The sequence below is a fragment of the Budorcas taxicolor genome, chromosome 20 (assembly GCF_023091745.1).
Source record: "Budorcas taxicolor isolate Tak-1 chromosome 20, Takin1.1, whole genome shotgun sequence".
Taxonomy (NCBI): domain Eukaryota; kingdom Metazoa; phylum Chordata; class Mammalia; order Artiodactyla; family Bovidae; genus Budorcas; species Budorcas taxicolor.
Window position 1 is genome coordinate 29043779 of NC_068929.1, and position 14127 is coordinate 29057905.

At 38.6% G+C, this 14127-nt stretch overlaps 1 protein-coding gene across 1 annotated transcript in view; it reads right to left on the reverse strand.

Moving 5' to 3' along the window:
* NDUFS4 (NADH:ubiquinone oxidoreductase subunit S4) overlaps positions 1-13562 on the reverse strand; it is a 111717-nt gene extending 98155 nt beyond the window's left edge. The window contains exon 1 of the mRNA XM_052659194.1: positions 13453-13562. Coding sequence (XP_052515154.1) covers positions 13453-13550 — 98 coding nt within the window. The 5' untranslated portion in view covers positions 13551-13562. The remainder of the gene's footprint in view (positions 1-13452) is intronic.
* Positions 13563-14127: the final 565 nt, after the last annotated feature.

Sequence of the window (14127 nt, forward strand, 5' to 3'; positions counted from 1 at the left end):
TCTTCCAGTGAGTCAGCTCTTCACATCAGGTGGCCCAAGAATTGGAGCTTCAACTTCCACATCAGTTCTTCCAGTGAATATTCAGGACTGATTTCCTTTAGGATTGACTGATTTGATCTCCTTGCTGGAGGGATCTTGAGGGACGCTCAAGAGTCTTCTCCAGCACCACAATTCAAAAGTCTCAATTATTTGGCGCTCAGCCTTCTTTATGGTCCAACTCTCCTCAAATTAATCTATAGATTTAAAGCAATACCAATCAAAATCCCAGCTGGAATTTTCAGAGATATGGATAAAATGATTCTAAATTTTAGATGGACAAGTAAAGGAACTCAAATAGCTAAAAAGTTTTTGAAAAAGAATGAAACAGGAAGAATCACAACTCCTCAATTACAATACATTAACCATAAAACTATAGTAATCAAAGTCTGTGTGGTAATGGCAAAGGGATTTAGATCAATGGAATAAACCCTGACAAATATTACTGAACACTGACAAAGGTCCAAAAATAATTCAATTATAAAAGAATAGTCTTTACAATAAATGGTGTTGGATCAAACGTACATGTGTATGCAAAAAAATTAACCTCAACTTAAATCTCACATTGTATATAAAAATTCACTCAATATGATCATAGATCTGAATAAAAACATTTCAAAGCCTCAATAAGAAAACAGAGTAAAAAATATTCATGCCCTAGGGTTAGGCCAAGAATTCCTAAATACGACAACAAAAGTACAATAAATAAGAGAAAACAGCTGGTGAACTGGACTTTATCAGTATTAAGAACTTTTACTCTCGAAAAGATACTGTTAAAAGAATGAAAAGAAAAGCTACAGATGAGCAGAAAATATTTGCAAACCACAAATCCAACAAAGGACTTATAGCCAGAGTATTTTAAGAACTCTCAAAATTCAACAATAAGAAAATAGACACCTCAACTTAAAAATGGGCAAAAGATATAACAGACACTTGGCCTCAATATTATCAGCTATCGGGAAATACATATTAAAACCACAACGAGTTATCTGCAATGGAAATGCAAATCAAAACCACCAGACACCACTTCATACTCACTGAAGTGAAGTCGCTCAGTCATGTCCAACTCTTTGCGACCCCATGGACTGTAGCCTACCAGGCTCCTCCCTCCATGGGATTCTCCAGGCAAGAGTACTGGAGTGGGTTGCCATTTTCCTTCTCCAGGGGATCTTCCCGACTCAGGGATCGAACCCTGGTCTCCCTCATTCCAGGCAGATGCTTTAACCTCTACGCCAGGACAGTTATATAAATACAGTAATAAGTGTTGGCAAGGTTGTGAAGACCCTCATTCACTGCTGGTGGGGATGTAAAGTGGTGCAGCCAGTTTGGAAAGAGTCTGGCAATTACTCAAAGGGCTAAACACAAAGTTGTTATATTATCCAGCAATACAACTAATCTGGATATACCCAAAAGAATGAAAATCTGTGCCACACAAAAACCTGTACACAAATGTTCACAGTATTGCTGTGTGCCTTTGTAACCCCAAGAACTGTAGCCAGCCAGGCTTCTCTATTCATGCAATTTTCCCAGTAAGAATGCTGGAGGTTGTTGCCACTTCCTCCTCTAGGGGAATCTTTCTGGTCCAAAGATTGAACCCATGTCTCTGGTGTCTCTTGCATTGGTAGGCAGATTCTTCACCCCTGGGCCACCTGGGAAGCCAATGTTCATAGAACATTATTCATACTAACCAAAAGGTAGACACTCCCAATGTCCATCAACTTGTGGATAAACAGTGTGCTATGTCCATTCAACAGAATATCATCCATCAATAAAAAGGAATAAAGTACTGATACATGCTACAATTCAGATAAACCTGGAAAACATTAAAAGAAGCCAGTCACAAAAGGTAACATATGATTCTCTTTGTATGAAATGCCTAGAGTAGGCAAACTTAAAAGACAGAAAGCAGATCATGGCTGGCTAGAGCTAGAGAATGGAAAAAAACACACAGTGAAGGCTAATGAGCACAGGATTTCTTCTTGGAGTGATTGTCTAAAACTGACAGTGAACAGTAGCAGTTTACAACTCTGCTAAGTCATATCTGACTCTTGCAAATCCATGGACTGTAGCCTGCTAGGCTCCTTTGTCCATGGGGTTCTCCTGGCAAGAATATTGGACTGGGTTGCTATTTCCTTCTCCAGGGGATCTTCCCAACCCAGGAATCGAACCCAGGTCTCCTGCACTGCAGGCAGATTCTTTACCAACTGAGCTATGAGGGAAGCCCATAAATATACTGCTGCTGCTAAGTCACTTCGGTCGTGTCTGACTCTGTGCGACCCGATAGACGGCAGCCCACCAGGCTCCGCCGTCCCTGGGATTCTCCAGGCAAGAACCCTGGAGTGGGTTGTCATTTCCTTCTCCAATGCATGAAAGTGAAAAGTGAAAGTGAAGTCGCTCAGTTGTGTCCAACTCTGTACGACCCCAGAGACAGCTAGAAACCATGAAATCATACATTTTATGAGTGAATTATATGAGTGAATTATGTCTCAAAAAAGTTGTTTAAAAAAATACAACGAATTATCACCAATTAAAATGGTTAAATTTTAAAATATTGACAATACCAATGTTAATAAGGATACAAAGCAACTAAATTTTATACATTGCTGCTGGAAAAGCAAAATGGTACAACTACTCTGGAAAATGGTTTTGCAGTATCTTATAAAGTTAAAGAATATTACCTGAGGCTTCCCTAGTGGCTCAGTGGTAGAGAATCCACCTGTCAATGCAGGAGACACTGGTCCAATCCCTGGTCTGGGAAGATCCCACATGCCGCGGAGCAACTAAGCCCATCTGCCACAACTATGGAGCCTGTGCTCTAAGGCCCAGCAACTGCACCTAGTGAGCCCATGCACTGCAGCCACTGAAGCCCCCTTGCAGTCTAGAGCCCATGCTCTGCAATGAGAGAGGCCACCTCAGTGAGAAGCTCACACACCAAAATCAGAGAGAAATCCCCACTCACTGCAATGAGAAAAAAGCCTATGCACAGCAATGAAGACCGAGAACAGCCCCCAAAAGTGTTACCTATGGCCCAGGAATCTCCCTCCTAGATATATATGCTAGAGAAATGAAATGTTTACACAAAATCTTGTATACAAATGTTCAAAAGTGGCTCTATTTACAACTGCCAAAAACTAGAAATAATTCAAAAGACCTTCCAGGGTTAAATGGATAAACTGTGATACATTCAAACAATGGAATATTATTTAGCAATAAGAATGAGGTATTGATATACACAACTTAGAAGACTCTCAAAGGCATTATGGTGAATGAAAGAAACCAGTTTTCACAAGATTGTATACCATATGGTTCCATTAATATTACAGTCTCAAAAATCACAAAACTAAGGAGATGAAGAAAAGATTATTTGTTGCCAGAGATTACAGGGAAAGAGAAGGAGTTTTTTTGGGTAAAGTATTTTGTTATTCTGTACCCTGATGACTGAGGTAATCACACAAATCTATACACGTGTTAAAATTCTAAAAACTGTTCACCAAAAGAAGATAGTGAATTTTTCTTAATAATTTAAAAAATTTAAAAATGTTAAATCCAATCAAGAGTCAACTCTTTTATGATTTCAATTCACTAAACTACCACATTTGATCATCTCATTTAGTTAAAAATACAGTATATAGTTCAAAGATAGATACGGGAAAAAATGAAATACATCCTAAGGAGTACCAAGAAGTATCAGGAAACTTGGTCATTAATTAGGGGTAAACAAACTAGACATGCTAAGCCTGGAGCAAGAACTCAGAGGGAGAATGACTGATGACAAATGTCTTCAATTAACTAACGGGCTGACATATGTATAAGGGTTACAATTTTTCCATATAGTATTAAAGAGAAACTTCATTTACCAGTAAGTCTAAATAAAAGTACAGAGGGCTTTCTAAGGCTACCAGAAATTCACCATATATTCCTCAAGTGTTAGATAATCAAGAAGCAGAAAGTTCTGGGGATTCCTGCATTAAACAAAGGATCAGACAGGACGGTCCAAGAGTTTTCTTCCACCTCAAACATTCTATGAATCTATGAACTGTAGCTTCTACAGTTAACCTACCTACCAAAGTAGAAGACACTGAAAATCAAAAGAGTATCCCAATCAAAAAGGTATCCCTATCAAAAAGGTATCCCTTTGTGTAAAATATCACCTTTCATTGCACAAAAATATTTAATAGTACTCTAAGTCTCCAATTTTAAAAAGACCAAATAAATGCAAAACCTTAACAAAAGCCTTATTAAGACCTATTTTATTTCTCTAAATTTCACTTGTACTAAGGACATTAAATTCAAATTATTAATGACCAATTAAATCTCATTTCATTAGACATAAAAGACAAACGTTACAAATATAAATTTCATGCAAACATCTGTAAGTTTATTGAAGAAATTTCTTGAAAAAGTACTCTTTCCACACAAAGGGTTGGTAGTCCTCAAAAGAGCCAAAACATCTGTATTCACTTTAAAGCTCATCAGGACGGACTGACATTTTTAGGAGAAGCATATGGCTTGCTGAACAGTCATCTAGAACAGGATCTTTTGTCTAGTAAACCTATTCAAGGACCATTTACTTATGTATGGAGTGGCTGAATAAAGAAAAGAACATATTTTTGAGTCCTAGAAAATGCAAAGAATTAAATCCTTCATCTAGCGTTGTTAAGGATACAGCAAAACACATTACAGAAGCAGCCAGATCTTTACTCTCAGAGATAGTGCTCTCACACATCTGAAACAATTCTAAGAAATCACTGAAACAAAAGAACTCTAGAAAAGCTTTCTTAGAGAACTATATCCAGCCAAAGACCACCTCCCTAAAAAAGTCATTTCCATTTTAAAGGATAAAACACTTTCTTCTTAAAACTCTGAAGGGCAGAGTTCAACAGCTGCGCTATATTAAACCTAAGCCCTTCCAAAAGGAAGAACAAGAGTCTCTGGAGAGTGAGTAACATGGCCTGCTTTCTCCAAAATTATCAAAATGCCTGCTCTGCCTCAAAGGAAAGTATCTCCTGGAAAAAGCCTCTATAAAATACATGGGTAAAAAACATAAAACTTAGATTAGGAAAATATACAAAAACAGAAACATTTTTGCTGGTTTTTTAAAATCTCCACCTAAGGTAAAATGTCGTTTGACATCCTTCAAGATATAGCATGGAAACTATGAAACAAAAACAGTAGTTTTCAGCCTTCCCTTCCCTTCAGAATCACTACAGAGCGAGATCTCAACCTAAACTTAGTGAACCAATATATACTGGGACCCAGACATCTGAATTATTTATGCACACAACAGGTGATCTTGATGCATAGCAAGAGTTTAAAGACAACTGAACTAGAGCACGATCCCATAAGAAAAAATTTAAGTCTAGACAGTAAAGTCAAGAAAAAAAGGTCACATTTGAACAACTAGTTCTAAGGAACATTAGTACTTTAATCTATGAAATACCATTTAATATTTAATACATTTAATATTAATTAAATATTCAATATAACTTAAATTTAATATTTAATATAATTTAATGTTTACTCTATTAAAATACTCAGTAACAGAATTTGAAACAGAAATTCTGAATTGTTCTCATGCCATTACATAAAGGACAAAAGACTTCAAATAGTTTGCTAAAATATTCAAATATTTGGATGAAAGTTGTTATGAAGAATATGATCACTGCAAAGATTCCATCAGGGTGTTTGGATACTGCAAATTGAAAAAAAATGTTATAAAGAGCTCACGTAGGACAGAGGAGCTTGATGGGCTGCAGTCCATAGGGTCACAAAAGAGTCAGATACAACATAGTGACTAAACAACAATTATACGTATTATCCGTCAACATTTAAAAAGTTCAAGGCTGTAATCACAATAAAGTAAATTTCAGCCACCAACAAAGCTTTAATTCTATTTTATACAAAATTCTAATAGGTTTATTTGCTCGGTATTCAAATCCATTATAAATGAAAAGCAGTAATGGAAATGCTAAAGGGGAGCAGACCAGTCAAGGAAGAACACAAAAACACTATTAAAAAACAGACACAAGAACTCAGAAAGCATAGCAGACACTTGATAGTTTTTAAAGGCAGCAGAATACAATAACTTTTTCCCAATGATCACAAGGGTAAGGAAGAAAAATATGGTCAGTATTCTTTGTTCAATATATATTACATGGATTTTGTTTAAGAGGGAAAGACAGTATAATCATGAAGTTACCTACAGTCTCTTATCAGAAATAATGACAAACTTTAGGGGAAAGATCCTTACCACACACACACACACCAAAAAAAAGCCCCAGTTCCTCAATTGGAGACTCTCATTGTATAAAAGGAATAGTGGAGTGAAAGTAAAGAGCATCAGAGTCTTTCAAATAAAAAATATACCTTGCTAAAAGGAAAAAAAAGAGAAGACAAGTTATAGGTTACTATTATCAGACATAATATTTCTTCCTGCAAAAGTCACATATTCCTTTAGCTAAGTCAGACTATTTCCTAGTAATGTAAACTTGAAAATGTTTCCTCATCTGACAAATAAGAATAAAAACATCTAAGTTTGTAGGATTACTTTGAGAAATGGGATAACGAAGGTAAAGTCCTTGGCCCAGTGGCTAATACACAGTAAGTGAGAAATGTTAGCTGTTATTATTAATTTGTACTCAAAATAAAAATCACAAAAATTATTCTCAATGTTCACCAAAGGATATATTTTAGAAGCTTTTTCATTTGAAATGGTCTTATCCTGTTTTCACCCTATCCCCAGAGACCTCTTCTAACATGTATTATACAGGAACCAAGTTGGCTCATTTGTCTTCACTAAGTCCCATGTACTATTATTAACTTTTAAAAACTTCAAGTAGATTGCAGATAGCAAGTTTAATAATCACCTTTAGTTACTATTATTCCTAAAGAGTTCAGAGGTTCTGTGAGTACACTTTCTCAAATAAATTCATTTCCATGTCTTTTTTAAATTTGAAAACAAAAGAGGAATCAGGACACTTCTCAAAGAAATGTATGAATACAAAAAAGATCTATTCATGAGACAACTTCAATCCAGAAGTTAACAGGGTTTTAGGTGAATATCCTAAACTCAGACCACTGCAAACGATTAGAAAACAATGTGTGTTGTAGATATTTTATATCCACATTTAGTAGGTTATTGCCTATCTGGTTTTCACTGATGAGGCTATTAATAGAAATACTACCTAGGGCTTCCTGCTTTTCCTTACCATCTCTGAATATGTATTTACTCATCTATGTGATAAGCATTGTTACTGTAAGACCCATTACACTAGATGCTATGAAGTATAGAAAAATAAATTAAAAATTTTTTTATCCCTCCAAAAGCCTGTGACCTAATTACTGATGTATCAGTGCACATACCAAAACCTGCTTATTTTCATGTGTATGTGCAAGAGTCAGTATAGGCTATTACGCTGAGGTAGTCGACAATCCAAACATCTTTGTGGCTTGTAACAAATTTTATTTCTTAGTCTCTTTATATTTTATATAACCTATAATAATCAGCTCTGCTTTTCCCCATGTTATCTTTATTCCAGGATCTAGGCTGAAAGGAAAAAGCCCACCTGGGACAGCAGAGGAAAAAACAACATGGCAAAACATGGGAAAGTTCCTGGAGCTAGTGTCTGACGTGACCTAGCTATTTCTGGTTAGGATTTCATTGGTCGAAACAAATCATTTGCCAAATGGGGCAGTGATGCATAACCCTGTCACAGGGAATGTAAATGTTATAAATAATATTATCATCTACCACGATATCCATCAACAAGATTAAAAAAAGAAAAATATTCGGCCTATTCAAACCAATAATAAAATCAGCATATATTAAGGTAAAATTTACTATGTGCCAAGACATTATTCTAATATTAGACTAATTAGAACTAGTCTCTACACAACTGCACTCATTTCACAGGCTAGCAAAGTAATGCTCAAAATTCCCCAAGCTGGGCTTCAACAGTACATGAACCAAGAACTTCCAGATGTTCCAGCTGGATTTAGAAAAGGCAGAGGAACCAGAGATCAAACTGCCAACATCTGTTGGATCATCGAAAAAGCAAAAGAGTTCCAGAAAAACATATACTTCTGCTTTACTGACTACACCAAAGTCTTTGTCTGTGTAGATCACAACAAACTGTGGAAAATTCTAAAGAGATGTGAATATCAGACCACCTTACCTGACTCCTGAGAAATCTGTATGCAGGTCAAGAAGCAACAGTTGGAACTGGACATACAACAATGAACTGGTTCCAAATTAGGAAAGGAGAACATCGAGGCTGTATATCATCACCCTGCTTATTCAATTTATATGCAGACTACATCATGCGAAATGCCAGGCTGGATGAAGCACAAACTGGAATCAAGGTTGCAGGGAAAAATATCAATAACCTCAGATACGCAGATGACACCATCCTTATGGCAGAACTAAAGAGCCTCTTGAAGAAAGTGAAAGAGGAGAGTGAAAAAGCTTGCTTAAAACTCAACATTCAGAAAACTAAGATGATGGCATCCAGTCCCATCACTTCATGGCAAACAGATTGGGCAACGGTGGAAATAGTGGCAGACTTTATCTTTTGGGACTCCAAATCACTGCAGATGGTGACTGCAACCATGAAATTAAAAGATGCTTACTCCTTGGAAGGAAAGTTATGACCAACCTAGATAGCATATTAAAAAGCAGAGACATTACTTTGCCAACAATGGTGCATGTAGTCAAAGCTATGGTTTTTCCAGTAGTCATGTATGGATGTGAGAGTTGGACTATAAAGAATGCTGAGCACTGAGGAATTGATGCTTTTGAACTGTGGTGTTGGAGAAGACTCTTGAGAGTCCCTTGGACTGCTAGGAGATCCAACCAGTCCATCCTAAATGAAATCAGTCCTGAATGTTCACTGGAAGGACTGATGCTGAAGCTGAAACTCCAATCTTTGGCCACCTGATGCGAAGAACTGATTCGCTGGAAAAGACCCTGATGCTGGGAAAGATTGAAGGCAGGAGGAGAAGGGGATGACAGAGGATGAGATAGTTGGATGGCATCACCAACTCGATGGACATGAGTTTGAGTGAACTCTGGGAGTACTGGTGATGGACAGGGAAGCCTGGAGTGCTGTTGTCCATGGGGTCACAAAGAGTTGGACACGACTGAGTGACGGAACTGAACTGAGAGTGCTCTAGACTCACTCTAGAGCAGGAGCTCAGAGTGTTAAAATGTTTAACTAGTTTTTAAATCTCCTAAGACTCGATGGACGAGAGTCTGAGTGAACTCCGGGAGTTGGTGATGGACAGGGAGGCCTGGCGTGCTGTGATTCATGGGGTCGCAAAGAGTCGGACACGACTGAGCGACTGAACTGAAGAGGAATTCAACAAATATGTCTGCTGATGAAAACAGACCAACTAATTATGGATATTTTTAATGAGGAAAATAAGCAAAACAATGAAACCTATTAGAAAACACATTATGAACACTGCAAGCTCACAAAACTTGGTCTTGATACATTCCAGACAGCAAAAAGTAGCTGCCCTTAAGAGAGGAATTTGTTTATCTAGCAGAAGCCAACCTACCAACTTTAAATGTCCTAATAACTGAAGCTCCAATACTTTGGCTAACTGATTCGAAGAGCTGACTCATTGGAAAAGACCCAGATGCTGGAAAAGAATGAAAACAGGAGGAGAAGGGGCAACAGAGGATAAGACAGTTGGATGGCATCACCGACTCAATGTACATGAATTTGAGCAAACTCCAGGAGATAGTGAAGGACAGGGAAGCCTGGCCTTCTGCAGTCCCGGGTTCCAAAGAGTCAGATATGACAGCAACTGAAAAACAAGTGTTCCTCAAATTTAGGCTGAGACGGTTTCTCAGCAAGGTGTAATATACAGAGAACCCTTATCAAACTTAGTACCTCTTAACTCATTGAAGGTTCCTGCAAATTCGCAATTTCATACTGGCTTATCTAACGCTGAAAAAGAAAACAGAGCAAGAGAATACAATACAAAACAGGCCTCACAAAAAGGTCCCATACATTTAGCTCCCACCAGTATTAACAGCACACCCTCTGAAGAACCTAAGGAGCTATTTGAGATAAACACAAGACAGTCCTGTCGAGAGAAGTGATAGAACAGGGCTAGGTGAGATAAGTATACATGAACAGGTTAAAGAAAACAGCAACACTGTATCAAATGTCCTGAGTCCTAAATACTGCTATTTTGAAATAAAATGCCATTTTTCTCTGGGCTTCCCTGATAGCTCAGCTGGTAAAGAATCCGCCTGCAATGCAGGAGACCCCGGTTTGATACCTGGGTAGGGATGATCTGCTGGAGAAGGGATAGGCTACCCACTCCAGTATTCTTGGGGTTCCCTGGTGGCTCAGCTGGTGAAGAATCTGCCCACAATGCGAGAGACTTGGGTTCGATCCCTGGGTTTGGAAGATCCCCTGGAGAAGACTAATATCTAAATAGTTAAACTTACTCTGGACAATCCCTTAGGAAAGTCAGGGAAAGTAAGGAAAAGAGCAGGCCATATATCCAGGGTTTTCTCCCTTCTCCTTCAGTCCAGGGAAATAAGCAGCACCTGGAAACACACTCACTCTAGAGCAGGTGCTCAGTAACTAGATCAGCTGAAATCAACTACACCTTTTAGTTTTTTCTCTGTCTTGTGTGTACATGTTGTCTGGCTTTTGGGTCTCTTTGGTTTTTTACAGATATACTGCAGTTAAATTCACACATTAATAAGCTAATGTAACAGTTAACTGCTTCTTTCCTTCTGCTAACAGTTTTTTTTTTTTTTTAGGTATTTGATCACTACCCTCTTCCTTACCAAAGGCCTTACTGATTCTCCCCTCTCATTTTACTCAAGTGATCTGAAATGTCACATCATTTACAAATAAAGTAATAAAATACAATGAATTTTAGATGTATATTTCCCCATTAATTGGCTCTCTTTCCACACTCCACTTTTCCAGATCCTCATTAATCACAAGTCATAATGTAAAGAGATTTTAAGGATAAAAAGCAAATAGTATGTAAGAGAGAAGTGCCATACATTTCCCTCAAGATGAAATTAACAACATAAGCTCTTTAGGGAAAAAAAGAAAAAAAAATAGTAAAGAAAGCAAACAAGTGTATCATTTGACTTGTGTTTAAAATTCGCTTTAAGAATTTTAATATCTGAAACTGGAGAAGGAAATGGCAACCCACTCCAGTATTCTTGCCTGGAGAATCCCATGGATGGAGGAACCTGGTAGGCAACAGTCCATGCGGTCACAAAGAGTCGGACACGACTGAGCAATTTCACTCAATATCTGAAACAGTTCGTCTTTACATGGTTTAAAGTTTTATTTTCAAATCTCTTCTAACACATTTGCAAGCAGAAGCTTTTTAAATGTGGATAAGACTAATTACCAGTTTCCAGAATCTAGTATCTTAACTACTGTAAATTGCTAACAAAATGGCTGTGACTTAGACATACAGCACAGCCACGTTTTGTTTGTTTATTTTTGGCCACGCCCCGGAAGCTTGTGGGATCCTAGTTCCCCACCTGGGATTGAAGCTGGGCCCTCCCCCAGTGAAAGGGCTTCATACTGGCTTATCTAAGAACTAGTGTGTGTTAGCTGCTCAGTCATGTCCGGCTCTGCGATCCCACAGACCGTAGCCCACTAGGCTTCTCTGTCCATGGGATTTTCCAGGCAAGAATACTGGAGTGGATTGCCGTTCCCTTCTCCAGAGGATCTTCCCCACCCAGGGATCGAACCCTGGTCTCCTGCACTGCAGGCAGATTCTTTACCATTTGAGCTACAGGGAAGTCCTTCTAACCCTTAGAGCACCAGGGAATTCCCTACAGCCACGGTTTGATTGGCCATGGACCCTTCAAATTTGCTCTCAGTTCTAGGGCTACTGTGAATTACTTGGAAATACAAAATTAATCTCCATAGTATCTAGGAGTATAGCTAACCTGGGTCACCTCTATTCTAGTCCTAGGTTAACCAGTGGAGTATCTTAGAGAAATACTTTCCATTCTTTAAGTTCCCCATAAGTAGAACAGTTAATTACAAACTTATATTTTTGAATGACACTATATTATGTATATGAGCTTCCCTGATGGCTCAGAGGTAAAGAATTCGCCTGCCAATGCAGATAACACAAAAGATGCGGGTTCCATCTCTGGGTCAGGAAGATCCCTAGAGAAGGAAATGGCAACCCAATCCAGTATTCTTGCCTGAAGAATTTCATGGACAGAGGAGCTGGGGGGCTACAGTCTATGGGATCGCAAGAGTCGGACACGACTTGGCAACTAACAACAACTAACAGTATTATGTATATATTGCACTCAAGACTTTTAATAAGCCACTGACCCTACCTAGGGCATTTTTCCCATCCATCATCCACTATTTAAAACCTAAATAAAACTTATCTCCAAAAATCCTTTTTGATTAACTCTTTCCAAATCTCTGTATTCCCTTCATGTTTAATATAACACTAAACTAATTTCAATAGACTCTCTTTTCAATTTTTAACACTCCCATCCCTCACACCCGCTTCAGTTCTGTCCATCCAGTCTTTGCATCACTGTTCTAAGCACTCCTGTAGAAGACAACAAAAGCGCTGGTTTATATTTATACTAACAAGCTGTGAAAACAGCAATTTAACAAAATAATAAATTTTTCGCAGATAAAAATGCTAGATGTGTGTGGGCGCGTGAGCTGTTGTGTTATACTAAAATCAGGAAAATTCAGAAAAACAGGGAAAGGAAGGATTAAATAATGCAGTCAAAAAAGAAAACACCACCACAAAAATGCTTCAATGCAAAACAATGAACAACAACAATCTCTGAATTACAGTGAGGCTTTAATAAAATTCTAGATGGGAAAACTCTCGGCATTACCACCAGCCTTTTAAAAATTACTTTCCAGTATTACTAGCAGCGGTAATTTCACTAACATTGAATACCAACCAAGTTTTCCTCCCAAGCAGCCTGACAAAATGTTTCAGTTCAGAAACCTAATCAATACCACTTAAAGTCGTGGAAGGGAAAAAGAGATTCAACCCTCCAGTAAAAACTGGAGTGATGGGCAAACAGGTGAAAAATGGACGGTTTCGGAAAGTGGGGAAGAAAAATGAGACTCCGCCTCCTCTCTGGGGGCTCAGGCTTGGTTCATGGCTTCGGAGACAACCCCATATCCTAAACCCTCTCCCACAGCAGCAATGCAAGGTTCCAAGAAACCAGGGGTCCCCCTCCCCTCATGCACGCCCCCACTCGCCTGGCCAAGCTCCCCTAGATCGCCCCAAATCCGCCCGCACTCTCCCGAGGAAAGGGTCAGCAAAGGACGTTTTCCCGAGGCCTTCTCCGAGACCCAGCTAGCAGAGACCTCCGCAAAGGTAGAGAGACCCGAGAAGGTTGAAGAAGAAGCCTCATAATCCTGTTACCTGGTCGAAACCTTGGAAACGGAAACGGCAGCTACAGTCGCTACCCTTCTCCCCAACAACGCTTGCCTCAGCGCCACTGACATTGAGACCGCCGCCATCTTGCCACAGGCAGACACTAGGACGGATCACCGCGAGGGACAAGCTTCCTTCGTTTTCAAGCCCATGGAACCGCAACGCAAAAGAGTAGAGGGGTTTTGGTTAACTTCATTATTGTTAGGTGTTTTGTTACATAATGGAGTTTTAAAAAGAAGTGCAACGTTTGGTTGCAAGAGATAAGAAGGAAAATGGACGGAAGAAAAATGCAAGAAGTGCATTAAGTGTAAATATCAACCTCATAAAGTAAAATCCTTGTCTGTTAGGACTGGTTTACATACCGGTTAATGAAGAGATCGAAAGAAAATGCTCGAAAATTTCAACACCTGCAACTCATAATTTTTTCAAAGGACTCAATATAAAAGGCTGAGGCCACTAGAAGAGCCAGAGGGCTTGTTGGTTCTTGAGAACCTAAAGTAGTACTTTTCCAAAATGTTGCCAGATTCAGTTTGCAAGCCCTCAGGAAAGGGCTGTATTCAGTTTGATGTTCTGTAGTTGATAGTTATAATGATCATATTTTCCAAATGAAAAATCTAGACACATGGCCGGGCAAAAGTTTTTTGCTTTTTTTTTTGATGTGTG